Below are 27134 nucleotides of genomic sequence, written 5' to 3' on the forward strand. Positions count from 1 at the left end.
CCTCATCTGCAGGTCCCACACCTTCTGAGCTGATGGAGTCTGCTCTGGAGCCTCGCCCTGGAGATGTTCTCCAGCAGCAGCCTTGCTGCAGGCAGTGGGATGCAGGGCTGGGAAGGGAGTTGTGCAATGGAATTCCTGGGGATTAATCTGTCCTCATCCCTCTGGATATCCTGGGATAGCTCTTTGGCAGCTCATGAACTGTCTCTCGTTGCTTTGACATCTTGGAGCATGTCAAGGGTAGGTGCTGGTGCTGGGCTCCAAGATGTGGTGGTTCTAGGTGCCTGTGCTGGTGTCCCCTCTGCTCAGGAGCCCCATGGCAGCTGCAGGCTCCCTGGGAAGCGCTGCCGCAGCTCCAGGCCAGGCTGCTGGGACTCATCCCCGTGGGCTTCCCCTGGGGGGCTGTGGGCTGGGGAGCTCCGAGGCCAGCTCTCAGCTGTATCCTGGAGCATCCCCGTGGCACGTGGGGCAGAGATAAGATCTCTCCAGCTGCATTTTGGGGTTTTGCTGGGCTTGGCCGTGGGTAATTGCTGGGAGCCGAGGAGCTCTGCTGCAGCAGCAGCAGCGATCCAAGTCCATGCAGATGAGGTGTGCCGAGGAGTCAGCCCAGACAGCAGCCTGTGGTTTTCCTTTGTTCCCTGCCTTCCCCACGATAAGAGCCCACAAACTGCCCCAATTACGGCTCCCCGGGGCTCCCCCTCGGATCTTCCTGACGTTCTCTCGGGGCTTTTACTTCTGAGGAGCTGCTTCAGCATGGCAATAGCTCCAGGGAATCTCTTTTGTGTCTCTCAGGAGCCCTCTCCGGAGGTTTTTGGGGCACTCTCAGCTCCTCGGTGCCTGCATTCCTTGCCGTGACAGCGTATCCTGGCTTGATGGAGGTTTGAGGCTCCTCTCATAAAGCTGAGGAGGAAAACCCCGAGGGGGTGTTGGAACAGGAGATGTTTTCTGTTCCTGCCACTAATCTCTGTTGCCGAGTGAAGGAGGAATGCAGGCTTTAAATCTCTGTCAGGGTGTAGAAGGAAGCTGGCAGCAGATGGAATCAAAAATGTTATTATCAGAACGTGCTGAAGATGTTGAAATTTCAGCCTGGATGACACAACTTGGAGCTCAGCTCTGCACACCCAGGCAGGCTTTGGGTGCAGGTTGCATGGTCCCATTGCTGTCAGAGAGCAGCCTGGGACTAGGTGGTAGCTGCTGGGTACTGAGGATTGAGGTTCTGCTTGGGGCTCTCCATCATCTTGAAGGTGTCCAGAGAAGGGCAAGGAGGTTGGGGAGAGGCCTTGAGCACAGCCCTGGGAGGAGAGGCTGAGGGAGCTGGGGTTGCTTAGCCTGCAGAGGAGGAGGCTCAGGGGAGACCTCATTGCTCTCTACAACTACCTGAAAGGTTGTTGTAGCCGGGAAGGGGTTGGTCTCTTCTCCCAGGCAACCAGCACCAGAACAAGAGGACACAGTCTCAAGCTGTGCCAGGGGAAGTTCAGGCTGGAGGTGAGGAGAAAGTTCTTCACCGAGCGAGTCGTTCGTCATTGGGATGTGCTGCCCAGGGAGGTGGTGGAGTCCCCATCCCTGGAGGTGTTCCAGAGGGGATTGGATGTGGCCCTTGGTGCCATGGTTTGGTCATGAGGTCTGTGGTGACAGCTTGGACTCAATGATCCTCGAGGTCTCTTCCAACCTTGGTGATACTGTGATCTGTGTGCAGCTCTGGAGCCCTCAGCACAGCACAGGCAGGGAGCTGGGGCAGCAGGGCCAGAGGAGGCCACAGCAGTGCTGGCAGGGCTGGAAGCCCTCTGCTGGGAGCCAGGCTGAGAGAGTTGGCCTTGGGCAGCCTGCAGAGGAGAAGGCTCCAGGGACACCTTCTGGTGGCCTCCCAGCACCTGAAGCAAGCTGGGCACAGAGGTTGGAGCAGGGCCTGCTGGGCCAGGCCAAGGGGGGATGGTTGGGAAGGCAAAGAGGGAGCTTGAGAGGGGAGAGAAGGAGAAATGGTTGAGCCTGAGGCTGGGGAGAGCCTGGCCCAGGCTGCCCAGAGAGGTGGAGCTGCCCCATGGCTGGCAGCAGGGCAGGGCAGGTTGCTTGGGGCTGGGAGCAGCCTGCTGTGCTTGGGGATGTCCCTGGGGGCTGCAGGGGGCTGCACTGGATGCCCTTGGAAGGTCCCTGTCAACCACCACTCCATGACTTGATGATCTCAGGTGCTCTGGGTGAGAACAGTCACTCAGGACACCATTTCTAGGTGAAGGGCTTTTGTTCTGAGCACTTCCAAATGGTGTGGCTGTCAAGTGAGCAAGTTTCCCAACTGCTGCTTTCACTGCTGTGTAACCTGCCCCATGGAGGGTTCCTCTGCTGAGTGTCTGAAGCCACCCTCCCTAGTTCCAAGCCCCAGATCTCCATCCACGCCATAGCAAACCTCCTGAGGCCAGAGACCAAACATTTCCATCCCCATGGGCTGGAAGGAGGGAGCTGCAGGTAACCATCTCACCCATCCCACCCCTCCAGCAGGGAGGCTGAGGGAGCTGAAGTCCTTCTGGATCCCACGGTGTGAAGCTGTTTGTTGTCACCCCGGGGATGGGGATCCCGCCGGGGCCCTGGCACACACAAGTGGTGTCCCCCAGCCCTGCAGCAGGCCAGGCCAGGCTGTGCTCTGGCTGAGCTCTCTCTGCAAACGCTCCAGGAGAAGCCAACAGCATCAAAAAAGCCCAAAGCAGCTTCTCCTTTCCTTGCCAAGCTGCACCGAGCACGGCCGCGGTGCTGCTCCGTCTTGTTCCTGCCTATCTGATGGCTGCTGGCGTGGGATGGAGCTGGGCCCCGCCGCTGCTTATCTCTGCAGGGCCTCTGCCTCTGCTGAGCTCGGCAGGAAAGTCTGCTGGGGGAGCTCTGAGGCGTCTGGAGCCTCCTCCTCGCCTTCTGAAGCTGCCACAGCTGCGTCCCTGCTCGCCGTGGGAAGGTGTCTCCTGGAGTCTGTGGTCAGCTGCTGGCTGTGCTGCTGGGCTGTGTGAGCAGGGCACAGGCAGCTCCACCCGTGGTGAATCCCAGCTGCTTCCCTGTCACTGGCTCCTGTTGGAACTGGTTCTGCTGATGCTAACTGGGAATAGCTGCCTTACCCTGGCTGGCAGCAGGGGCCTGGGGGCTCTGATTCATGGTGTCTGCCCTCGGTGCCTACCTGTGCTGGGCTGAGCTCCTTGCCGGGGGCAGGGTTGACCCAGTGCAGTGCCCCTGGTGAAGCCAAACCCTCAGGCTCCAGTTCCATGATCATCTCTACCTCCTTGCCCTGCTCCTTTGACCCTCTGGCACGAGGAGGGGGATGGGAAGCTCTGAGCAGTGCTCTGTGCAGTACTGCTGAGCAAACCCAACCCCCCTGCTGTGTTCTGCCACCTGGGAGCCAGGTCAGTGTGTCCCAGCAAACCCCCCAGCACCATCTCCTCCTTCCCCCTGCCTGGCTGCTGCGCTCGGAGTGCTTTGCCCTGGGCCCCGGGGGCTGTTTTGCTGGTGGGGCACTGCTGGCAGTGCCAGGAGCCTCCACTCCCGGCTCAGAGGTGCGGTCCTGCCGCGGAGCTGGGGCCTCCGTTGTGAAGCCAGGGCCAATCCCTTTGGGCCCAGGACTTTGGCTAGGAAAGGAAGCCCAAAGCTGTGTTCTGTGCCCGCTGCAGCTGCCCACAGGCAGGCTGTGTGCTGCAGGGTGACTTCACTGCCGCTCGCACCTCCTGCAGCCATGAGCTCTCTAATTGCTGGTGATGTAAGAGGGCAGTCAGTGGCTGGCTGTAAAACCCCAGCTGCAGGTGTGGATTTAACAGCCCAGCTTCCCTTCAAGGGAGCGTGGGGAGCATGGATCCTGGCAAGCTGCAACAGAGCACACTTGGGCTCGGGGTAAGGCAGCTACAGGAGCACGTTCGCCTGCCTGCTGCGGGGCTGGGGGCTGCTGCTGGACAAAGGGCTGGTTCTCAGCTGGGGTCACCTCAGGAGTGAGCTTCCTGTCCTCTAACGTGGTTGTGAGTGAGTCCAGAGGAGGCCACAAAGATGATCCAGGGCTGAAGCAGCTCTGCTGGGAGCACAGGCTGAGGGAGCTGAGGCTGTGCAGCCTGGAGAGGAGAAGGCTCCAGGGGGACCTCAGAGCTGCCTGCCAGGACCTGAAGGGATCCTGCAGAGGGAATTCTTGAGGGTGTCTGGAGACAGGACAAGGAGGAATGGTTTGAAGCTGAGGCAGAGCAGGGTTAGACTGGAGCTGAGGAAGAAGTTCTTCAGCAGGAGGAGGCACAGGCTGCCCAGGGAGGCTGTGGCTGCCTCCTGCCTGGGGGTGTTCAAGGCCAGGCTGGATGAGAGTAGTCCCTTACTATGGTGGGGGGGGGTTGGAGGAAATATCTCTGAGGTCCCTTCCAACTTGTGCTCTCCTTTCCCTGGACCTTTCTCATCCAAACCTGCCAGACTCGAGTGTGCTGCTGGGAGGGGACATCCAGTGTGTGGCTGCTGCGGGTCTGATGGACCCTTGTGATGAGCAGGGGGAGCTTGTGGTTCCAGCTTCTCTTTAATCGACCTTAGTGCTGCTCATAGGAACTGCAAAGGAATTATACATGGGGGTGGGATGGGTGGGAAGGGTCATCCTTGATGTGCAAAGTGCAGACTTTGTGGCAGGAAGATGCCCCCCGAGGCCGTGTGGAGCTGGCTGTGGCGTGGGGCTGGGATATGAGGCCGGCGAGTCCCCGGGCTGGCTGCAGCGCCAAGGGCTGGCCGGGAGTTGGGTTTCATCTCCTCCTGCCTTCATTTGTGCTGCATTCCTGCAGCGTTGGAGCCCCTGGGGTGCTGCCTCATCAGCTGAGCCGGGGCCCTGCGCTGTCCGAGCGCCGAGATCCCTGCCGTGGGTGTCCGTTCCCATCGCTGCTGCTGCAGCACTGCACGGAGAGAGCTGAAACCGCTGCCTCGGCCAGGTGAAACCCAAAGCTGCTCTGGCTCCCGGCCGTGCGCTCGGCCGGCGCTGCCAGCAGAGCTGACTCAGCCGCGGCCGCGCAGAGGGGAGCGCAAGCCAGGGCCCGGGGGAAGGTGCTGCTGCTCCCCTCGGCAGCTGCCCCTCTTTAAATCGGTTGTGAAATCTCATTCGGGGTGAAGAATCCCTCGGCCGAAGGAGGCAGGCAGGGCTGCCGGGGTCGGGGCAGCTCCACGGCTGCAGCGGGACCCGTTGGGATGTGGTTGAAGGAGCTGTTGGTGACGGACTCAGGCCAGGTGTTGGGGTAGATACGGGGAAGAAAATGGGAATTTGAGGCAGAGCCAGGGGAGAATGAGAGGGGACAGGAGTCCAGAGGGGCCTGAAGAGCAAAGGGTGAGAAGTTTGTGTGTGTTTGGTCTAGGGCTCTGCTGCCGGAGCTGTGAGCCTAATGATACCTTGGCGTCCCTCGGGGTCACAGAGCCCTTATTTAGGCAGCTCAGAGTAATTGCAGCCCAGAGCTGGCTATTAGGCAAATCCTGCTCTGCTCTGCTCTTCCCCCGGGGCTGCAGGACTCCAACCAACCCCACCTCATTAGCCTGGCAGCAGCGGGGGGAGGGATGGGGGGGGGGGGGGACCGGCTCCGCTCTTTTCTTCTGACGTTAATAATAAAATTAACCTAATTTATGCCTGTTTGTGGGCAGAAAGTGTGGCTGCCCCGGTGACTGCTCTGCTGCTGGGCCCTGCTGCCTCGCCGGCTGCGAGCAGCGGGGTGGGAGCCCGGCCGTGCCCGCCGGGCAGGCCAGCAGCGCAGCGCGGAGCCGCGGAGCCGCAGAACACAAACTGTTAACTTTCCAACCCCCCCCCCCCCCCGGCTGCAGCTCCCAAATCCATTCCTGCAGTCGCTGCCAAAGCATGTGCTCCTCTATCAGGACCATATGGAGGCCGAGAGCCAGGCTTTAAAGTCAAGGTGTTCCTGAAATATGGGAGCGCAGACGGAGTATCTGAGCGATCTGCACTGTCTCCCGGAAAAAAAAGTCCCTATCAGCCTCACGTAGAGCTCAGAGGATTAATGGAAAGCTCAACTTTGATCCCAGGCCAACAGCTGATACCAACCTTGAGGCTTTCCAGGCCTGGAAGCAGAAGGGAGCAATCCAGAGAACAACTCAGCTAAAGATTTGCTGCTCCAGCTTCGAGCTGGGCCAACTTTTGGGTTGTGTTTGCAGCCTGATCCTCTCCTTTTGTCTTCTGGTTTTTTTTCCCCCCCTCTCAGTTGCTTCAAGTCTTACTTCACCTTTGCCCTGTGACCCTGGACCTTACCTGGAGCCAGAGTCTGAGTGAATTTCTGTGGTCATTTAGGATGCTTTGTAACTTGGGGAGAAGAATCAAGGAATTGTTTTGGTTGGAAAAAGCCTTTAAGACCGAGTCCAACCATTATCTAACTCTACCAAGTCTGGTGCTAAACCAAGTATCTGCCTTAAGGACAATAAATAGGGCTTAAAAACAATGATCCACCCTATGATTAGGGAAAGCCACCAGGACTTGAGGTCCCCCCCTTATCCTTCTAGGCCCCCCCCCCCCCATGGTTGTAGGAACTCAGCTGCTGTCTTGTTTGTTCTCTGCTCTTTGTTCCTCTTGCCACCCTGAGCAAACAGTCTAGGCTGGGACAAAAAGAATGGTGCCAGGGCACAGCTGATCTGGGATTCTGGAGCCCCAGATTGCTCTTGGGATCTGTTGCTGATTCATGGAGAGGTTTAACTGGTGTGGGAAAGGGGTTAAATTGTGAGAGAAGGAGTTTAAATGGTGTGGGAGGGGGTTCGAATGATATGGGAAGGGATTCAAATGGTGTGGGGAGGAGGTTAAGTGGTGGGGGAGGAGGTTCAAATGGTGTGGAGCAAGCCCAGAGCTTCACAGATGCTTGTGCAAGGCTGCCTAGGGAAGTGCACTGCCCAAAAGAGTGAAAGCAGGGGCTGGGTGGGAGCAGAGGTAGGGGTAGGGGTGGTAATCCCTGGCTCAGCACGGATTGATCTGGGTGCTGGGCAGAGGTTCAGAGGTGTTAAAGCAACTCCAGGACTGGGGAGGCTGCGGATCCCTAAGCTTTGCCCCTGCAGGGGTTCCGATAAGGATCTGGGGCAGCTGCTGCCGTTGGTTGCAGCGGTGATCAATAAATGGGAGCAGGACATCAAAGGCAGCTCTGCCCTGGAGGCTTTCAGCACCTTCTGCAGTGGGTTTGTTCCTCTGCTGCAGCCTGGCCTGGCTGTGCCGCTCACGCTCGGTTTGTGGGGTCGGTGCCAGTGCCTTTGGTGGAGTTTTCCCTTTTGGGTTGCCTTAGGATGGAGAGGACAAGAGTTGAGGATCAGAGCACAGGGGTTCCTGAGCACACCCACAAAATCCCTGGGAACTGGGTCATGGCACTCCTTGTGCCCCTGAGAGCTCTTTGGGGGTGCCCTAATTCTGCTCAGAGAGGGTCCAGAGGAGGCCACGAAGATGATCAGAGGGTTGGAGCACCTCTTCCACGAGGACAGGCTGAGGGAGCTGGGGCTGTTCAGCCTGGAGAAGAGAAGGCTCTGGGCAGACCTCAGAGCAGCCTTCCAGTGCCTGAAGGGGCTCCAGGAGAGCTGGGGAGGGACTGTTTGTAAGGGATTGTAGTGACAGGATGAGGGACAGTGGTTTGAAACTGGAGCAGGGAGATTTAGGCTGGACATTAGGAAAACATTCCTTAGAGTGAGGCTGGGGAGACTCTGGCACAGGTTGCCCAGGGAGGCTGTGGCTGTGCCCTGCCTGGAGGTGTTCAAGACCAGGCTGGATGAGACCTTGAGCAACCTGGGCTGGTGGGAGGGGTCCCTGCCCATGGCAGGGGGTTGAAACTGGATGATCTTTATACGGTCCCTTCCCACCCAGCCCCGTCCACGACTGCCACAGGTCCCTAACGATGATGTTTTCCTTTCCAGCCCCAGCTCCTTATCTGCAGCGCTCAGCTTCCTGCCGTTCCGCAGCGCCGGAGCCGCAGAAGGGAGCAAGCCGGCAGCGCTGCAGGGCTGCCCCGCGGCGCTCCGAGCCCTCTCCCCGGCCGTAATTAGGAGCACATTGATCCTCATTGCAGCTGGCAGCTGCTGCCTATTGCCTTTTGCAGCTTCTGACCCCCATAGTCCCGCTGACCTTTCCTGGGGTTAGTCGTGGGCCCTTTTCATTGTGCTGGGCTCGGAGTGGCTCATGTGGAGTTGATTATTTCCTTGCTTGTCTGCCCTTTTTGGTGCCATAACTCCAAGTCACTTCCATTTTCTTCCCCCTGCGTTCGGCTGGCCGCGCTGAAAGGAAATGCTTTTGCTGGCGACAGGATCGGTTTGCACGCTCGGCTGCCTCGATTGAGAGCCTGAAAAGGGGGGAGGGCGAGGGGAGCGCACACCGTAGGTGCTGCATTGCCTTCCTAAAGGTCGCCGTTAATGATTGAGCGCTCATTAAGCATTCATCAAACCCCGGCGGGCTTCGGCAGCGCTCGTCCCCACCCCGGCAGCAGCCCTGCCCTGGGCACAGGGGCACCGCGGACGTGCGTGTCCCGTGGGGGGGATGCTTGGAGGCTTTCCCAGCTTCCCCCTCCCGCCCCCCGCAGGAGGTGGCTCGGAGGGGCCGGCGGTGGGCTGCGGGCCGCTGGCCGCTGCTGGCCGCCACCAGAGCTAATGAAGGCTATGTGCCAGCTGCTGCGCTCATTTTGCCAGACCCCAGGAGGACGCTTGAAGACAGTCGGTGATCAAAGGCTCTGGAGATCACTGAGGAGCCGAGCTGCAGGAATGTCTGATTGCTTTCTCTTGGAATGCCACAGCTTTTCTGCCCCCCACCCCCCAGCTTCTTAAGGTGTCTCGGTGTGAGACTTAATGATCTGAGTCAGCTCGCCCCGGCTAAAGTCACAGCGGTTTGGTTGGTTCGGGGCAGGGGGATGGTTCCCTGGAAATCCCTCATTTTGGTTGCACAGACAGAAGCAGTCTTGAGGAGCAAGTTAAAATGCGCTGGGTTGTTTATTTCTTCTTGGGAATTCCGTGATCGATGGAGGAAAAGGCAACTTGTCCTGCCTTGGGGGCTGCATCGCAGCCGGTGCTGGGAGCCAGGGTGGGTGAACTGGGACTGCTTAGCAAAAAGGGGCAAGTTTCCATACCCAGAGCTGGTTTATTCCAAGTAAGAATCCTGGTCACGTCTGCAGCAGGCTCCCTGTCACTTTTTCCTTCTTGGGGAAGGCTGGCAGCTCTTGGAGGTGGGGTGGGCAACCTCAATGACTCCCTCTGTTCCTCAGCGTGCTGTTTCCTTCCTCCTCCTCCTCCTTCTCCTTCTTCCCTGCCTTTGGCTCCTTCCCTCCAGCATTTGGCTAGCAAGGCAGCCCTCTCCCCCCCTCCGCAGCCAGCCCTCTCCCCCCTCCTCAGCCAGCCCTCTCCCCCCTCCTCAGCCAGCCCTCCCCCCCTCCTCAGGCAGCCCTCTCCCCGCTCCTCAGGCAGCCCTCTCCCCGCTCCTCAGGCAGCCCTCTCCCCGCTCCTCAGGCAGCCCTCTCCCCCCTCCTCAGGCAGCCCTCTCCCCCCCTCCTCAGCCAGCCCTCTCCCCGCTCCTCAGGCAGCCCTCTCCCCCCTCCTCAGGCAGCCCTCTCCCCCCTCCTCAGCCAGCCCTCTCCCCGCTCCTCAGGCAGCCCTCTCCCCCCTCCTCAGGCAGCCCTCTCCCCGCTCCTCAGGCAGCCCTCCCCCCCCTCCTCAGCCAGCCCTCCCCCCCCTCCTCAGCCAGCCCTCCCCCCCCCTCCTCAGCCAGCCCTCCCCCCCCCTCCTCAGCCAGCCCTCTCCCCCCTCCTCAGCCAGCCCTCTCCCCCCCTCCTCAGCCAGCCCTCCCCCCCCCTCCTCAGCCAGCCCTCTCCCCCCTCCTCAGCCAGCCCTCTCCCCCCTCCTCAGCCAGCCCTCTCCCCCCCTCCTCAGGCAGCCCTCTCCCCCCTCCTCAGGCAGCCCTCTCCCCCCTCCTCAGCCAGCCCTCTACCCCCCTCCTCAGGCAGCCCTCTCCCCCCTCCTCAGCCAGCCCTCTCCCCCCTCCTCAGGCAGCCCTCTCCCCCCCTCCTCAGCCAGCCCTCTCCCCGCTCCTCAGGCAGCCCTCTCCCCGCTCCTCAGGCAGCCCTCTCCCCCCTCCTCAGGCAGCCCTCTCCCCGCTCCTCAGGCAGCCCTCTCCCCCCTCCTCAGGCAGCCCTCTCCCTGCTCCTCAGCCAGCCCTCTCCCCCTCCTCAGCCAGCCCTCTCCCCCTCCTCAGCCAGCCCTCCCCCCCCCTCCTCAGGCAGCCCTCTCCCCCCTCCTCAGCCAGCCCTCTCCCCCTCCTCAGGCAGCCCTCTCCCCCCCTCCTCAGCCAGCCCTCCCCCCCCCTCCTCAGCCAGCCCTCTCCCCGCTCCTCAGCCAGCCCTCCCCCCCCCTCCTCAGCCAGCCCTCCCCCCCTCCTCAGCCAGCCCTCTCCCCCCTCCTCAGCCAGCCCTCTCCCCCCTCCTCAGCCAGCCCTCTCCCCCTCCTCAGCCAGCCCTCCCCCCCCTCCTCAGCCAGCCCTCCCCCCCCCTCCTCAGGCAGCCCTCTCCCCCCTCCTCAGGCAGCCCTCTCCCCCCTCCTCAGGCAGCCCTCTCCTTGCTCCTCAGCCAGCCCTCTCCCCCCCTCCTCAGGCAGCCCTCTCCCCGCTCCTCAGGCAGCCCTCTCCCCCTCCTCAGGCAGCCCTCTCCCTGCTCCTCAGCCAGCCCTCTCCCCCTCCTCAGCCAGCCCTCTCCCCCCTCCTCAGCCAGCCCTCTCCCCCTGCAGCTTCGGCGTGCTGAAGGTCCGATGAGTTTTGGAGGGGAGTGATGGAACAGTTGGATCAAGGTGGGAGTGATGGCTGCTGGCTGATGGAAAAAGAGAGGTCCTGGCCTCGTCCTGGCACCCAGTCTGAGGTGGCAGGGAGATGATTCAGGGAGCTGGAACAAAACTGTCAGAGAAGGGGGAGAAGTGGCTATGAGGTAATGCTGCTTTTAGGAGGGACTCTGTCCTCAGCTGCAAGGGTGGGGATGAGAAGTTTGTGGTCCATAAATAAGCAGGGCAGGATCTCAGCTGCCTTGTGAGGGACAGAGGCTTCTCTGGGGGTGGACACCATATGAATGTGTGGTAAACAGTGTTTTAGAGTGTAAAGCTTCTGGAGGGGGATCAGGCACGGGTGGGAGTGAGGTAATTTGGGCTTGAGTTGGAGCAGACGTGTGGAGCCCTCCACTGAGGGCTGCTGGTTTCCAGGGAAACAAAGCATGAAGCTTTGGGCAGAGGGGAGAAAGCCACTGCCAGGGCTGTGCTGCCTTGCTCTGGGTGTTTCCCTTGTGTTGAGGGCTGCCCCATGTCACAGGACCAGAGGATATCAGAGGTTGGAAGGGACCTCTGGAGAGCTTCCAGTCCAAGCCCCTGCCAGAGCAGGACCATGGAATCCAGCCCAGGTCACACAGAACACATCCAGCCAGGGCTGGGAAGGCTCCAGGGAAGGAGACTCCACAACCTCTCTGGGCAGCCTGCTCCAGGCCTCTGGGAGCCTCCCAGGGCAGAAGTTCCTCCTCCTGCTGAGCTGCAACCTCCTGGGCTGCAGTTCCCATCCCTTGCTCCTTGGCCTATGCCAGGGTGCAGCTGAGCAGAGCCTGGCCCTGTGCCCTCCCTCCTGACCCCCAGCCCTCAGCTCTTGAGAGACATTGATCAGATCCCTCTCAGCCTTCTCCTCTGCAGCCTGAGCAGCCCCAGGGCTCTCAGCCTCTCCTCCCCAGGCAGTGCTGCAGTCCCTGCAGCATCCTTGCAGCCTCCCTTGGCCTCTCTGCAGCAGCTCCCTGTCCCTCCTGAGCTGGGGAGCCCAGAGCTGGAGGCAATCTTGCAGGGGAGGTCTCAGCAGGGCAGAGCAGAGGGGGAGGAGAAGCTCCCTGGCCCTGCTGGCCACACTCTGAATGCCCCCAGGACCCCCTTGGCCTTCCTGGCCCCCAGGGCACATTGCTGCCCCATGCAGAGCTTGCTGCCCAGCAGCACTCCCAGCTGCTTCTCCCTGGGGCTGCTCTGCAGCAGATCCCCTGCCAGGCTGTGCTGCTGCAGCTGATTCTTCCTGCCCAACTCGGGTCCATCCCAGTGAGGTGTTGAGGCCTTCACAACCAGGTGATGCTGTGCAGGCTGCCCTGCAGCTGGCTGAGGTCCTGGCAGTGGGGGCAGCCCTGCTCCTGGGAGACCTCTCTGGTGCTCCTAATGGGACTAATTAAAAGGTACCCTACAAATGAGGCACCCAGCCAGAATTCCATCATCTTCAGGAGTGCTCCATCTCGCTAATGATCTCCAGAAGTACCAGGATGTGTTTCTGAGTGACTCCTCCTCAGGTTACAGGGCCCTTATCTTCTCTGTTTCCCTTAATCTATGAGGCACAACTCATGTCAGAGCTGACAAGGAGGTCAAGTGCTGGATGAAAATAGTTGGAAGGTGACTTTAGGTGAAGATGTCTCTCAGTGAGAGGAGGGGAAGGAGGAAGCTGTGGCTTCCTGGTGTGCAGCACTGGTGATCTGGAGCGAATGTGGAAAGGATCCATGAGAACCAGTCCCCTCTCCAGTCAGTCCTGGATGTTATTTACATCACTGACTCCTGTTGCTGCTCAGAGGCTCAGGAGCAGCCCCTTTTATCCACCACACCTCCTGCTCCAGTGTGACTTTAGCCCCTTGATGGATTCCTGGGAAGCGAGGAGCAGCGAGCAGAGCTGTTCCTAGCTGAGCTCCTCTTGGAGCCTGAGACCCTGAAATGGAGCCACACCTAACCAAAGCTCTCATTCCCTTCCCAGCAGGTCCCCAGTGACTCTCAGAGTGGGAGTTCAGGGTTGGTGAGGTGGTGGCAAAGGGGAAGGGTCCTGGTTTTCCACCCCTATGCAAATGCTTGGCTATAGAACAATAGAATTGTGTTGGTTGGAAGAGACCTTTCAGATCCTGGAGTCCAGCCCTGACCCAGCCCTGCCAGGGCACCACCAGACCAGGTCCCTCAGCACCACATCTCCAGGGCTTTCAAACCCCTCCAGGGATGGGGACTCCACCACTGCCCTGGGCAGCCTGGGCCAGGCCTTGAGAACCCTCAGGGGGAAGAAATTGTTCCTCATGTCCAACCTGAACCTCCCCTGGGGCAGCCTGAGGCCATTGCCTCTTGTCCTGTGCCTTGGGAGCAGAGCCCAAGCCCCACCTGGCTCCAGCCTCCTTGCAGGGAGCTGCAGAGAGCAAGGAGGTCTCCCTCAGCCTCCTCCAGGCTGAACACCCCCAAAAGCTTATGTTAGCTCTAACAAATTATTGTTATTACTAAATTCTGGAAGATAACATTTACAGAGGCAAAGTTTTGCTGCTGGGGTTCTAAAGACCCCAAAACTATGAGCTGTGGTCTTGTCCTCTCCTCTCTTCCTACCAAGGGGTAGTGACAGCATCAGGCACTGGCCCAGGCTGCCCAGGGAGGTGGTGGAGTCCCCATCCCTGGAGGTGTTTCAGAGCCAAACTGAGAGCTGTGTGCAGGAGAGGTTAGGGGATGGTTGGACTCAGTGATCCTGAGGCCTCTTCCCAGCAGGTGATCCTGTGATCTGCAGGAGAACCCAAAGGCAGCAAACAAGTTCTGTGTTGGATCCCTGGGGGATGGAGCAGAAGCAGAAGTGGGGAGGTTGAGGTTGGCTGTGAGGAAGAAGTTGTTGCCCAGGAGGGTGGTGAGAGCCTGGCACAGGCTGCCCAGGGAGGTGGTGGCAGCCTCCTGGCTGGAGGTGTTTGCAGCCAGGCTGGAGGTGGCTGTGAGCAACCTGCTGTGGTGTGAGGTGTCCCTGCCCATGGCAGGGGGTTTGGGCTGGCTGAGCCTTGAGCTCCCTTCCAGCCCTGGCAGTTCTGTGGTTCCATCTCATCACCCCCTGGCATTCCCAGGATTGCTGGGAGCTGGATGTGAGAGCAGCTCTGCTGGGCTGCCCTGCCTGGCTGCTGAACAATGCTGCTCCCACTCAAGCCCTTGTTTTCCTTTCTCTCTTTTTTTTTCCCCCCCTTTCCCCTCCAGCCAAGGAACTTTGGTCTCTGTGGCTTGCTCTGTGTACTCACAGCCTCGCAGCTGATCTTCCCGCGCCGCCAGCCAAGCTGGTAGGTCAAAAGAGGAGTAGCTGTTGACACTGGCAGCGAGGAGCATGTGAAGAGAAAGATAAACAGAGGGAAATCAGAGCCTGGATAAAGCAGATCTGGGAAGATAAAGTTTAGTTTAAGATAATGAGGCAGAGGACGGCGGCTGCGGCGGGGCCGGTAGCCGCATGTGCTGGGGTTAAAGTTGCCCTGCGAAGGACGTTTCATTGCTTTCCATAAATAAATAGCGGCGAGAAGCTCTGGCAAAAAGCAGCATCCCCCCCCCCGCCCCCTCCGGGCCCTCTTCAGCGAAGTGTTTGATGTTAACAACTTCTGGGGCTGTTTACTTTGTCCTCTCGCTCGCCGGTGGAGCGGCTCCGCCGCCCTTGAACCCGCCGAGAACTCAAATAAACCACAGCGCCTCCCGCAAGCTGCGCTGCTGCTGCCGGTGCCTGCTGCGGCGGCGGCCCGGGACGCCCTGCCCAGCCCTGCTCTGCCCAGCCCTGCCCAGCCCTGCCCTGCCCTGCTCTGCCCAGCCCTGCCCTGCCCAGCCCAGCCCTGCCCTGCCCAGCTCTGCCCTGCCCAGCTCTGCTCAGCCCTGCCCTACCCAGCCCTGCCCTGCTCAGCCCTGCTCAGCCCTGCTCTGCCCAGCCCTGCCCTGCCCAGTGCTCTTCTGCCCTGCCCAGCCCAGCCCTGCCCTGCCCAGCCCTGCCCTGCCCTGCCCTGCCCAGCCCTGCCCTGCCCAGCCCTGCCCTGCCCTGCCCTGCCCAGCCCTGCCCTGCCCTGCCCAGCTCTGCTCAGCCCTGCCCTACCCAGCCCTGCCCTGCTCAGCCCTGCTCAGCCCTGCTCTGCCCAGCCCTGCCCTGCTCAGCCCTGCCCAGCCCTGCCCTGCTCAGCCCTGCTCTGCTCAGCCCTGCCCTGCCCTGCCCAGCCCTGCTCTGCCCAGCCCTGCTCTGCCCAGCCCTGCCCAGCCCTGCTCAGCCCTGCTCTGCTCAGCCCTGCCCTGCCCAGCCCTGCCCTGCCCAGCCCTGCTCTGCTCTGCCCTGCCCTGCCCAGCCCTGCTCTGCTCAGCCCTGCCCTGCCCAGCCCTGCCCTGCCCAGCCCTGCCCTGCCCAGCCCTGCTCTGCTCAGCCCTGCCCTGCCCAGCCCTGCCCTGCCCAGCCCTGCTCTGCTCAGCCCTGCCCTGCCCAGCCCTGCCCTGCCCAGCCCTGCCCTGCCCAGCCCTGCTCTGCCCAGCCCTGCCCTGCCCAGCCCTGCCCTGCCCAGCCCTGCTCTGCTCAGCCCTGCTCTGCTCTGCCCTGCCCTGCCCAGCCCTGCTCTGCTCTGCCCTGCTCTGCTCAGCCCTGCCCTGCCCAGCCCTGCTCTGCTCAGCCCTGCTCTGCCCAGCCCTGCTCTGCTCAGCCCTGCTCTGCCCTGCCCAGCCCTGCTCTGCCCTGCCCTGCCCAGCTCTCTTCTGCCCTGCCCTGCTCTGCCCAGCCCTGCCCTGCCCAGCGCTCTTCTGCCCTGCTCTGCCCAGTTCCCTTCTGCCCAGCTCTCTCTGCCCTGCCCAGCCCTGCCCTGCCCTGCTGTATTCTGCTTTCTTCTGCTCTGCCCTGCCCTGCCTTGCTGTGCCCTGCTCTGCTCTGCTGCAGGATGGGGCTGCCCAGCCACTGACCTGGCACAGGTGGGGTCCCCAGGGCTCAGCTCAGTTCTCTTTAATGTCTTCATCAATGATCTGGGTGAGGGCTTCAGGCTGCCTCAGGCAGTCTGCAGGTGGCACCAAGCTGGGTGGGAGTTGGTCTGCTGGAAGGTTGGAGCCTTTACATCTGGCCTTGGGCACCATCCCAATGGGATGAGGTTCAGCAAGGCCAAGGGCTGGGTCCTGCCCTTGGCTCACCACAACCCCAGCAAGGCTCCAGGCTGGGGCAGAGGGGCTGCAAAGTGCCCAGCAGCAAAGGCCCTGGGGGTGCTGGGTGCCAGCAGCTGCAGAGGAGCCAGGGGGTGCCCAGCTGGGCAAGAAGGCCACCAGCAGCCTGGCCTGCAGCAGCAATGCTGTGGGCAGCAGGAGCAGGGCAGGGATTGTGCCCCTGGGCTGGGCACTGCTGAGGCCACCCCTGGAGTGCTGCCTTCAGCTCTGGGCTGCTGGCTCCCAGCAGCACCTTGAGAGGCTGCAGCAGGGCCAGGGAAGGGCAAGGAAGCTGGGGAAGGGTCTGGGGAAGAGGGCTGGGGAGGAGCAGCTGAGGGAGCTGGGGGTGGTGAGGCTGGAGCAGAGGAGGCTGAGGGAGACCTCCTTGCTCTCTGCAGCTCCCTGCAAGGGGGCTGGAGCCAGGTGGGGCTTGGGCTCTGCTCCCAGGAACAAGGGACAGGACAAGAGGCAATGGCCTCAAGCTGCCCCAGGGGAGGTTCAGGTTGGCCATGAGGAACAATTTCTTCCCCTTGAGGGTTCTCAAGGCCCAGGGCAGTGGTGCAGTCTCCACCCCTGGAGGTGTTTCCAAGAGGAGGCAGAGCTGTGGGGCTGAGGGCCATGGTTTAGCCCCAGCCTTGGCAGAGTTAGAGAAGGGTTGGTCTGGATGATCTTCAAGGTCTTTCCCACCCAAAACAATTCCATGATCCTGTGAGATGAATTTGCTGGATCAGATAAAGCTGCCCTGGCACAGGAGCAGGACTCAGCCCTGTTCCTTTCCCCTGTCCCAAGCTGCAGGGAGCAGCAGCAGCAGCAAACCTCTGCATAAAGCCCAGAGCCACACCATGGGTGCTGGAGCCTCTTCCCTATGCTCTCCTTGTGTCTCTGCTTCACAACTGGCCAAATCCTGTTGTTTTGATCCCAAGCAGGGCAGACACTTTGCTGGGTCCCTCTGGATCCGCAGCAGAAGGGCTCCCTGAGCCTGTGTCAAACATCTGCACCCTGGCACCGGTGCCACCGGAGCTCCCAGCCCAGCCCTGGCTGTTGGGTGCCTGTGCACACGTGTGGCTGAGAGATGAGATGCTGGGAAGGGATCTGCAGTGTTAGCAGCAGCAGAGCTGTGTGGCCAGGCTGATAAAGGAGCTGAAGGAGCTCCCATCTCATCCATCACTCACTGTGCCAGGCAGGAGCAGAAGTGAGCGACAGATGCAGATAGCTGGGGAGTCCTGGAGCAGGGAGCTGTGAGCACCACAAATGCTGCCCCTGAGCCTCTGGGCACCAGAACTGCTGTCCCAGAGACTCAGAGTGCCAGAAATGCTGTTCCTGAGGTGCACCTCATGGAAGTTATGCTGCTGGTTTATTGATTTAGTCTGTGTTTGACTGAACCCCAGCATGGAGGGGGTGGGAAGGGACCTCTGGAGCTCAGCCAGGCCACCCACAGCAGCCTGCCCAGGGGCACAGTGCCCAGGGGGGGTTGGAAGCTCTCCACACCAGGGCACTCCACAACTTCTCTGGGCAGCCTGCTCCAGGCCTCCAGCACCCTCCCAACAAACAACTTGCTCCTCCTCTTCCCCTCCAACCTCCTGGGCTCCACTCTCTGCCCACTGCCCCTTGGCCTGGCCCTGGGCACCACTCAGCAGAGGCTGGCCCCAGCCTCTTGCCCCCCAGGGGCCCTTCAGCTCTTGCTGAGCATTGCTGAGCATTGCTCTGGGGCTGCTCTGCTGCAGGCTCTCAGCCCCAGGGCTCTCAGCCTTGGCTCCTGCCAGAGCTGCTCCAGGCCCCTCAGCAGCTTCCCAGCCTCCCCTGCCCTCTCTCCAGCACTTCTCTGGCCCTCTGCCCCTGGGCAGCACACAACTGCCCCCAGGGCTCCAGAGGTGGCCTCAGCAGGGCAGGGCAGAGGGGCAGCACAACCTCCCTTGCCCTGCTGCTGCCCACACTCTTCTCCATGCCCCCAGCACAGCCTTGGCCTTCTTGGCCCCCAGGCCACCTTGCTGCTGCTGGCCAACTCCTTGGCCCCCAGCACTGCCAGCTGCTTCTGCTTGCAGCTGCTTGCCAGCAGCTTCCCCCTGCCCTGTGCTGCTGCAGGAGGTTGTTCCTGCCCAGGGCCAGGACCCTGCCCTTGCTGTTGTTTCCTGATTTGATTGTGGTTTGTTGGTGATGAAAGGGAGGTCTCAGTGAGGTCTGGCCAAGGTTGTAGACTTCTACAAGGTTGTTCTTGCAGCAGCTGAAGGCAGAGCTCATGGCTGCAGCAGCAGTGTCCATGAGCAGGCTCTGCTGGTCTGGGGGTGTGAGGAGGTTGCTGTTGGCCATTGTTTGGGTAGCTGCTGGCCACAGCTTGGCTGCAGCAGGGGGGAGCAGATGACATCTGTCAGAGCAGGTTTCCAGCAGCTCTGGGCAGTAGCAGCCTCTGGGCTCATGAAGAGTTGTCAAACACAAGCCCCAGGCTGGTGATAGATGGCCCCATGATTATTGTTTGCAAACAATATTATCTGCCCCAGATAAGCTGTTTACTTTGGACTCTGCTTCCTCCCCTCGGGAAGTGTCTCCAATCCATCAGGCAGGGATGGCTGCCCCAGCTCTGCACCCAGCCACAGAACCACAGACTGGGCTGGAAGGGTCCTCCAAAGGACCTCCAGAGCTCCCCCAGCCCAGGGACATCCCCACTGCAGCAGGCTGCCCACAGCCCTCTCCAGCCTCACCTGCAAGAGCTCCAGGGCTGCAGCCTCAACCACCTCCCTGGGCAGCCTGCTGCAGCCTTCCAGCAGCCTCCTGCTGCAGAACTTGTTCCTCACCTCCAATCCCAATCTGCTCTGCTCTCATCCCAAACCATTGCCTCTGCTCCTGTCCCTGCAGGCCTTTGGGGACAGTCCCTCTGCAGCCTCCTTGTAGCCCTTCAGGTACTGGGAGGTTGCTCTGAGGTCTGCCTGGAGCCTTCTCTTCTCCAGGCTGCACAGCCCCAGCTCCCTCAGCCTGTGCCCACAGCAGAGCTGCTGCAGCCTCTGATCATTTTCCTCTGGACCTGCTCCATCAGGTCCATGTCCTTCCTACACTGAGGGCTCCAGAGCTGGGTGCTGCACTCCAGGTGAGGTCTCACCAGAGCAGAGCAAAGTGGCAGAGTCACCTCTCTGGATCTGCTGGCCACAAGTGCTCTGTGGAGTGCAGGACATGGAACCAGAGCTCAGTCCAGCCTCTGGCTCCTCTACCCAGCTGCTTCCTGCCTTGTCAACAATATTGGCTGTTCCCACCCCACTCAACCCCAAGCTCTTTGGTGTCAGGGAGCTGAAGCTCCTGAAGGCTCCAAGGAAACCTTCTTATGGCCTTCCAGGATCTGCAGGGGGCTCCAAGCAAGCTGGGGAGGGACTTTGGAGGGTGTCAGGGAGGGATAGGACTGGAGGGGATGGAACAGAACTAGAAGTAGGGAGATTGAGATTGGCTGTGAGGAAGAAGTTGTTGCCCAGGAGGGTGGTGAGAGCCTGGCACAGGCTGCCCAGGGAGGTGGTGGCAGCCTCCTGCCTGGAGGTGTTTGCAGCCAGGCTGGAGGTGGCTGTGAGCAACCTGCTGTGGTGTGAGGTGTCCCTGCCCATGGCAGGGGGTTGGGATGGCTGAGCCTTGAGCTCCCTTCCAGCCCTGGCAATTCTGTGATCCTGTGTCCCTTTGGTCTGCAGGAAGCTCCTGGGGTCTCCAGCTGATGTCCCTTTGTTTGGTTTGCAGATCTCTGGGTGCCTCTGCCTGGCCCTGAGCTCAGTGCTTTCCAAGGTCTCCCACCTGGCGCTATGCCTCCGGAGCCTGGGCGCCCACAGGCACTGCTGCTCCTCACCGCCCTGGGCATCCTCGCTGCCTCCACCTCAGGTAAGGCCTTCCCAGAGGGGTCCTCAGGGCTGCTGCAGGCTCAGCTTCTGCTTTGCAATGAGCAGCACTGCAGCATGGCCAACTCCAGTGTGTGTGCTCAGTGTCTCCTGAGGAGATGTGGAGCACTTCAGCTTGGTCTGCAGCTGAGCACATGACTCTGGTTTGAAAACTTGGCTCAGGGCAAGAGCTCCAGCATGGAATCCCAACATTCCAGATGGAGGGGGTGGGAAGGGACCCCTGCAGGTCATCCAGTCCAATGCCACTCTTAAAGCAGGGCACCCCCAGCAGCCTGCCCAGGGGCACAGTGCCCAGGGGGGTTGGAAGCTCTCCACACCAGGACACTCCACAACCTCTCTGGGCAGCCTGCTCCAGGCCTCCAGCAGCCTCCCAACAAACAACTTTCTCCTCCTCTTCCCCTCCAACCTCCTGGGCTCCACTCTCTGCCCACTGCCCCTTGGCCTGGCCCTGGGCACCACTCAGCAGAGGCTGGCCCCAGCCTCTTGCCCCCCAGGGGCCCTTCAGCTCTTGCTGAGCATTGCTGAGCATTGCTCTGGGGCTGCTCTGCTGCAGGCTCTCAGCCCCAGGGCTCTCAGCCTTGGCTCCTGCCAGAGCTGCTCCAGGCCCCTCAGCAGCTTCCCAGCCTCCCCTGCCCTCTCTCCAGCACTTCTCTGGCCCTCTGCCCCTGGGCAGCACACAACTGCCCCCAGGGCTCCAGAGGTGGCCTCAGCAGGGCAGGGCAGAGGGGCAGCACAACCTCCCTTGCCCTGCTGCTGCCCACACTCTTCTCCATGCCCCCAGCACAGCCTTGGCCTTCTTGGCCCCCAGGCCACCTTGCTGCTGCTGGCCAACTCCTTGGCCCCCAGCACTGCCAGCTGCTTCTGCTTGCAGCTGCTTGCCAGCAGCTTCCCCCTGCCCTGTCCTGGAAGGCTCTCAGTTAGGGTTGTCCTTGGCTGGTTGTGTCCTGGTGTTCCCTGGGGCAGGGGGGTGTGGGGGTTGCTGCCTGGCTGCCGTTGCAGCGGCGCAGGGCTGGTTCCAATTGCCACATCTGCTCTGTGTAGTCAGCTTGTCTTAACCCAACCACACCAAAAAGAAGCTTTTACTGCTTTTAGCACTTCCCAGCCCAGCGTGGGGAGCTGAGGGGAGAAATTTGATTTTTCCAGCAGTCAGAGGAGATCAATCCCAGCTGCAGGGCACTGCTACCAGCTGCGGCTGCTGCGCCCTGCGCAGGGCTTGCCGCGGCAGGGCCGTGGCGCAGGCTGATGGGCAGCAAGGTGGCAACCTCAGAACCACAGAACTGTTCTGGTGGGAAGGGTCCCTGCAGAGCCTGGAGTCCAACCCTTACTCCAGCACTGCCCCAGGGCACCACCAGGCCATGGCCTCAGCACCACATCTCCAGGGCTCTCAAACCCCTCCAGGGATGGGGACTGCACCTCTGCCCTGGGCAGCCTGGGCCAGGCCTGGACAACCCTCAAGGGGAAGAAATTGTTCCTCATGGCCAAGCTGAACCTCCCCTGGGGCAGCTTGAGGCCATTGCCTCTTGTCCTGTCCCTTGGGAGCAGAGCCCAAGCCCCACCTGGCTCCAGCCTCCTTGCAGGGAGCTGCAGAGAGCAAGGAGGTCTCCCTCAGCCTCCTCTGCTCCAGGCTGAACAACCCCAGTCCCCTCAGCCACTCCTCAGAAGTTCTCCAGACCCTTCTCCTGGTGCTGTAGACCCTTCCCCAGCCCCTCTGCCCTTCCCCAGCCCCTCTGCCCTTCCCCAGCCCCTCTGCCCTTCCCCAGCTCCATTGCCCTTCCCCAGCTCCATTGCCCTTCCCCAGCCCCTCTGCCCTTCCCCAGCTCCTCTGCCCTTCCCCAGCCCCACCCCAGGACCTCAATGTCGTTCTTGGAGCGAGAGCCCTGGCCTGGAGGTGCCCCCTCAGCAGCGAGGCCAGAGGTCACTTCTTGTGCTTTTATCCCTGGAAATCCCAAGTGAGCTCCCAAGAGAAGCAGCTCCCTAATGAGAAGCTGAAGGTGGCCATCTGGAGCCCCGCGAGGTGCTGGCAGCCCTGCTGGAGCTGCTCTCTGTGCTAAGTGAAGCCACAACTCTGCTTCCCAGCCCAGGCTGCTCTCTGCAGACACTTTATGGTTCTGGTAACAGCAGCTCCTCAGCTGAAACTCATAAGCCCAGCCTGGCTGGGCTGGCTCGAGAAGAAAAGCCTGAGCCGAAGGCCCCACCTCCAAGCCCACTGTCTCCTGGCTGATGTCATTTCACATCCTCCTGACCCCTGCCTGCAGTTCCTCAGCCCAGTGACAAACCAGGAACTGTTTCCCCCCCTCGGCATGGTTTTTGTCTCCCCTCTTTCAGAGGAGGTTGTTGCTGTGAGCTGCCTTTTGCTCACCCACTTCAGGCCCAATCCCCGGTGGAGAACTCCTGAGCAAACAAATGGAAGCAATTCCCAGGGTTTTGTTGGCCAGGAGAGGGGAAAAAAAAGAGAAGAAGAAGAAGAAGAAGAAGAAGTAGAAGAAGAAGAAGAAGAAGAGGAAGAAATGTCTCTCCAAGAAGCAGGAATTTTCTCCTGGCAAATAAAGAGCTGCTCAGAACCAAGTTCTGTGGGGCTGAGCCTTTTATTTATTAGCAGCTCTTCCTGTCTCTGCTCGCCTGCCCTCGCTGCAGATAAGGGATGCCCCATCCATCATCCTCACCCTGATGAAATCCATGGATTTGGGCCTAGCAAGAGGCCTTTGCTGCTCATCCAGCTCTTTTTTTTCCCCCTGGTGTTCCTGCTCAGTGTAATTAGTTCTGCAGACTCGGAGTCGGTGCTGCACAAATACCTGGCAGGCTGCTGCCATTGCTGAGGGTTTGCAGCTCACGTCCAGGCCAGCTTCATGTGGGACAGATCAGCTCCAGCTGCCTCTCCCCAGCCCCATCTCCCTCTCCCCAGCCCCCTTTCCCCAGCTCCATCTCCTTCTACAGCCCCATCTCCCACTCCCCAGCTCCATCTCCCGCTCCCCAGCCCCATCTCCCTCTCCCCAGCTCCATCTCCTTCTCAGCTCCATCTGCCTCTCCCCATCTCCCTCTCCCCAGCTCCATCTCCTTCTCAGCTCCATCTCCCTCTCCCCAGCTCCATCTCCTTCTCAGCTCCATCTGCCTCTCCCCATCTCCCTCTCCCCAGCTCCATCTCCTTCTCAGCTCCATCTGCCTCTCCCCATCTCCCTCTCCCCAGCTCCATCTCCTTCTCAGCTCCATCTGCCTCTCCCCAGCTCCCTCTCCCCAGCTCCATCTCCTTCTCAGCTCCATCTGCCTCTCCCCATCTCCCTCTCCCCAGCTCCATCTCCTTCTCAGCCCCATCTCCCTCTCCCCAGCTCCATCTCCTTCTCAGCTCCATCTCCCTCTCCCCAGCTCCATCTCCTTCTCAGCTCCATCTGCCTCTCCCCATCTCCCTCTCCCCAGCTCCATCTCCTTCTCAGCCCCATCTCCCTCTCCCCAGCTCCATCTCCTTCTCAGCCCCATCTCCCTCTCCCCAGCCCCATCTCCTTCTCAGCTCCATCTCCTTCTCAGCTCCACCTACCTCTCCCCAGCTCCACCTCCTTCTCCCAGCTCCTTCTCCTTCTCCCCAGCTCCATCTCCTTCTCAGCTCCATCTACCTCTCCCCAGCTCCCTTTCCCCAGCTCCCTTTCCCCAGCTCCATCTATTTCTCAGCTCCATCTACCTCTCCCCAGCTCCCTTTCCCCAGCTCCCTTTCCCCAGCTCCCTTTCCTTCTCAGCTCCATCTCCTTCTCAGCTCCATCTCCTTCTCAGCTCCATCTCCTTCTCCCCAGCTCCATCCCTTCAGGTGCTGTTTGTCTCCATGTAAGTCATAGAATTGGTTGTGTTGGAAAAGTTCTCCAAGATCACCCAGTCCAACATCAACCCAGCACCACCAAGTGCCATGGCCACAGGGTTCTTGAATGCCTCCAGGGATGGGGACTCCACCACCTCCCTGGGCAGCCTGTGCCAATCTCTGACCACTCTTGCAGTGCAGAAATTTTCCCTAATCTCCAACCTGACCCTCCCCTGGCACAATTTCAGGCCATTGCCTCTGCTTCTATCACCTGAGACTGGGGAGCAGAGCCCAAGCCCCACCTGGCTCCAGCCTCCTTGCAGGGAGCTGCAGAGAGCAAGGAGGTCTCCCTCAGCCTCCTCTGCTCCAGCCTCACCACCCCCAGCTCCCTCACTGCTCCTCCCCAGCCCTCTTCTCCAGACCCTTCCCCAGCTTCCTTGCCCTTCCCTGGCCCTGCTGCAGCCTCTCAAGGTCCTGCTGGGAGTGAGTGACCCAGAACTGAACCCAGGACTGGAGCAGCTCTCTCAGGGCTGCAACTGGAGCCTGGCTGTCCCTGTTGCTCCCAGCCTGAGTCCCCTCACTCCCAGCCTGTGTTTCCTTGCTCCCAGCTGCTCCCAGCCTGAGTTCCCTCGCTCCCAGCCTGTGTTCCCTCAATCCCAGCCTGTGTTCCCTCAATCCCAGCTGCTCCCAGCCTGTGTTCCCTCACACCCAACTGCTCCCAGCCTGTGTTCCCTCAATCCCAGCCTGTGTTCCCTCAATCCCAGCTGCTCCCAGCCTGTGTTCCCTTGCTCCCAGCTGCTCCCAGCCTGTGTTCCCTCACTCCCAGCCTATGTTCCCTCACTCCCAGCCTGTGTTCCCTTGCTCCCAGCTGCTCCCAGCCTGTGTTCCCTCACTCCCAGCCTATGTTCCCTCACTCCCAGCCTGTGTTCCCTTGCTCCCAGCTGCTCCCAGCCTATGTTCCCTCACTCCCAGCCTGTGTTCCCTTGCTCCCAGCTGCTCCCAGCCTGTGTTCCCTCACTCCCAGCCTATGTTCCCTCACTCCCAGCCTGTGTTCCCTTGCTCCCAGCTGCTCCCAGCCTATGTTCCCTCACTCCCAGCCTATGTTCCCTCACTCCCAGCCTGTGTTCCCTTGCTCCCAGCTGCTCCCAGCCTATGTTCCCTCACTCCCAGCCTGTGTTCCCTTGCTCCCAGCTGCTCCCAGCCTGTGTTCCCTCAATCCCAGCTGCTCCCAGCCTGTGTTCCCTTGCTCCCAGCTGCTCCCAGCCTGTGTTCCCTCACTCCCAGCCTATGTTCCCTCACTCCCAGCCTGTGTTCCCTTGCTCCCAGCTGCTCCCAGCCTATGTTCCCTCACTCCCAGCCTGTGTTCCCTTGCTCCCAGCTGCTCCCAGCCTGTGTTCCCTCACTCCCAGCCTGTGTTCCCTTGCTCCCAGCTGCTCCCAGCCTGTGTTCCCTCACTCCCAGCCTGTGTTCCCTCGCTCCCAGCTGCTCCCAGCCTGTGTTCCCTCACTCCCAGCCTGTGTTCCCTTGCTCCCAGCTGCTCCCAGCCTGTGTTCCCTCACTCCCAGCCTGTGTTCCCTCACTCCCAGCCTGTGTTCCCTCACTGCCAGCTGCTCCCAGCCTGTGTTCCCTCACTCCCAGCCTGTGTTCCCTCGCTCCCAGCTGCTCCCAGCCTATGTTCCCTCACTCCCAGCCTGTGTTCCCTCACTCCCAGCTGCTCCCAGCCTGTGTTGCCTCCCCCCCAGCCTGTTCCTCACTAACTGAAGGTCTTTTTCCTTCCAGATCTAACTCCCCGCTTCACCTCCGAGCCCTCCTCCACCATCCAGCGGCCCGGGGGCTCCGTGCGGCTGCGCTGCGCCGCCGAGCCCTCGGCGGTTCGCCTCTCCTGGCTGCTGGATGGGCAGCCCCTGGAGAGCAGAGCAGGAGAAGTGGAGATCCAGGCCGGCTCGCTGACCATCGCCGCCCTGGGCCGCGCCACGGCCGGGCACTACCAGTGCGTGGCAGCCGGCGGCGCGGGGGCCGTGCGCAGCCGCCCGGCGCTGGTGTCCATGGCCAGTAAGTGCTTCCTCCCCCCCTTGCCTCCCCAGCTGCCCTGGGGGCTTTGCTTGCTCCTGGCCTGGAGGCAGCACCCGGGTGGGAGGTGGTTTCCTTTCCCTCGGCGAGCAGAGCCGTGGGGCTCCAGGGTGGGACTGGGTGGAGGAGAGCTTGCAGCTCATGGAGTGCAGCCAGGAGCCAGCACTGCCCCAGGGCACCGCCAAACCAGGGCCCTCAGCACCACAGCTTTGAAACCCATCCAGGGATGGGGACTCCACCACTGCCCTGGGCAGCCTGGGCCAAGCCTTGACAACCCTCAAAGGGAAGGAATTGTTCCTCGTGGCCAACTTGGACCTCCTCTGGGGCAGCTGGGGGACATTTCCTCTTGTCCTGTCCCTTGCTCCTTGGGAGAAGAGGCCAACCTCCACCTGGCTCCAGCCTCCTTGCAGGGAGTGGTAGAGAACCAGAAGGTTTCCCCTCAGCCTCCTTGTGTCCAGACTGAACAAGCCCAGGTCCCTCAGCTGCTCCTCACCAGACCCTTCCTAAGCTTGGTTGCCTTTCTCTGGACCTGCTCCAGCGTGACCTGAAAGTACAAAACCCCCCAGAGCTCCTCCTCAGAAAGGGTCCTCAGGGAGCAGCAGAGTTGCCACAGCACTGCAGGAGCAGTGAGTGAGAGCTGGGGGGGGAGCTGCACATTTCCCTTTGCCCCTTGGAGCATTTTATGTGGTCCAAACCGTGGAGATGCTCTCCGGGAGGGGACTCTGCTCTGGCCTTGCAGGGACCATTTGCCTTCTCTTGCTTCTTCTGGTTCTGGTTCTTGGTGCTGGATCTGTGGATTACCCACTCCTGAAGGCATGCAGGAGGGCAAGGATGATGTTTTCCACGTGGAGAGGAGGATGTGGTGCTGGGAATGGCAACAGAATGTTCCTCCCTGTCTCCTCGGGCTGGTCGGGGGGGGGCTGAATCAGGCCTTTGTCAGACAGGAGCTGAGTGATTTCTCCAGGAGGGCACTCAGCTATGGAGCATGTCCACAGCCCCCCTGGGAGGAAGGCTTCTTACAGGCAAGGGCCAAGTGTTTTGGTAAAGAACTGACCCATGGCAAGCCCCTCTCAGGAGAGCTCCAGGGGTGGCTAACGTAGCAAAACTTCACCGCCTCGGGGAGGCTTTGAACGCGCAGGGAGGAGCAGAGTCACTTCTCTCCTCCTCTGCAGGTTATGGAAGCAGAGCAGGAGGTGCTGGGAGCTTCCTGCTGGCCTCATGGCCCGTGGCAAGGAGTGGGAGGTGCTGGGAGTTGTGTTGATGGTAAGCACAGAGCCAGTTCCACCTTCCTCACAGGCAGGCTTCCTGCTGCTGGAGCAGGTTGTCTGTGGCTGCTTCCGGAGCCAGGCTGCTGCTCATCTCTGCCCTCCCCCTGCTCCTCTGCATCTCCTCAGCTCAGCTCTGCTTTGCTTTTCCTTGGGCAGCTGAGGGGTGCTGGGACTCCTCCCTCACCATTCCCACCTTGAAGCTGACCCTTTGGTGACCCTTTGGTTGCATCCAGCTCTGGAGCCCTCAACACAAGAGGGACATGGACCTGA

At 61.0% G+C, this 27134-nt stretch overlaps 1 protein-coding gene across 1 annotated transcript in view; it reads left to right on the forward strand.

Moving 5' to 3' along the window:
• The window catches only part of CDON (cell adhesion associated, oncogene regulated), a 91271-nt gene that overhangs the window by 9182 nt on the left and 54955 nt on the right, over positions 1-27134 (forward strand). The window contains exons 2-3 of the mRNA XM_054176015.1: positions 19591-19728; positions 25306-25578. Of these exons, the coding sequence (XP_054031990.1) occupies positions 19653-19728; positions 25306-25578 (349 nt within the window). The 5' untranslated portion in view covers positions 19591-19652. The remainder of the gene's footprint in view (positions 1-19590; positions 19729-25305; positions 25579-27134) is intronic.

The sequence above is a fragment of the Dryobates pubescens genome, chromosome 34 (assembly GCF_014839835.1).
Source record: "Dryobates pubescens isolate bDryPub1 chromosome 34, bDryPub1.pri, whole genome shotgun sequence".
Lineage (NCBI taxonomy): Eukaryota > Metazoa > Chordata > Aves > Piciformes > Picidae > Dryobates > Dryobates pubescens.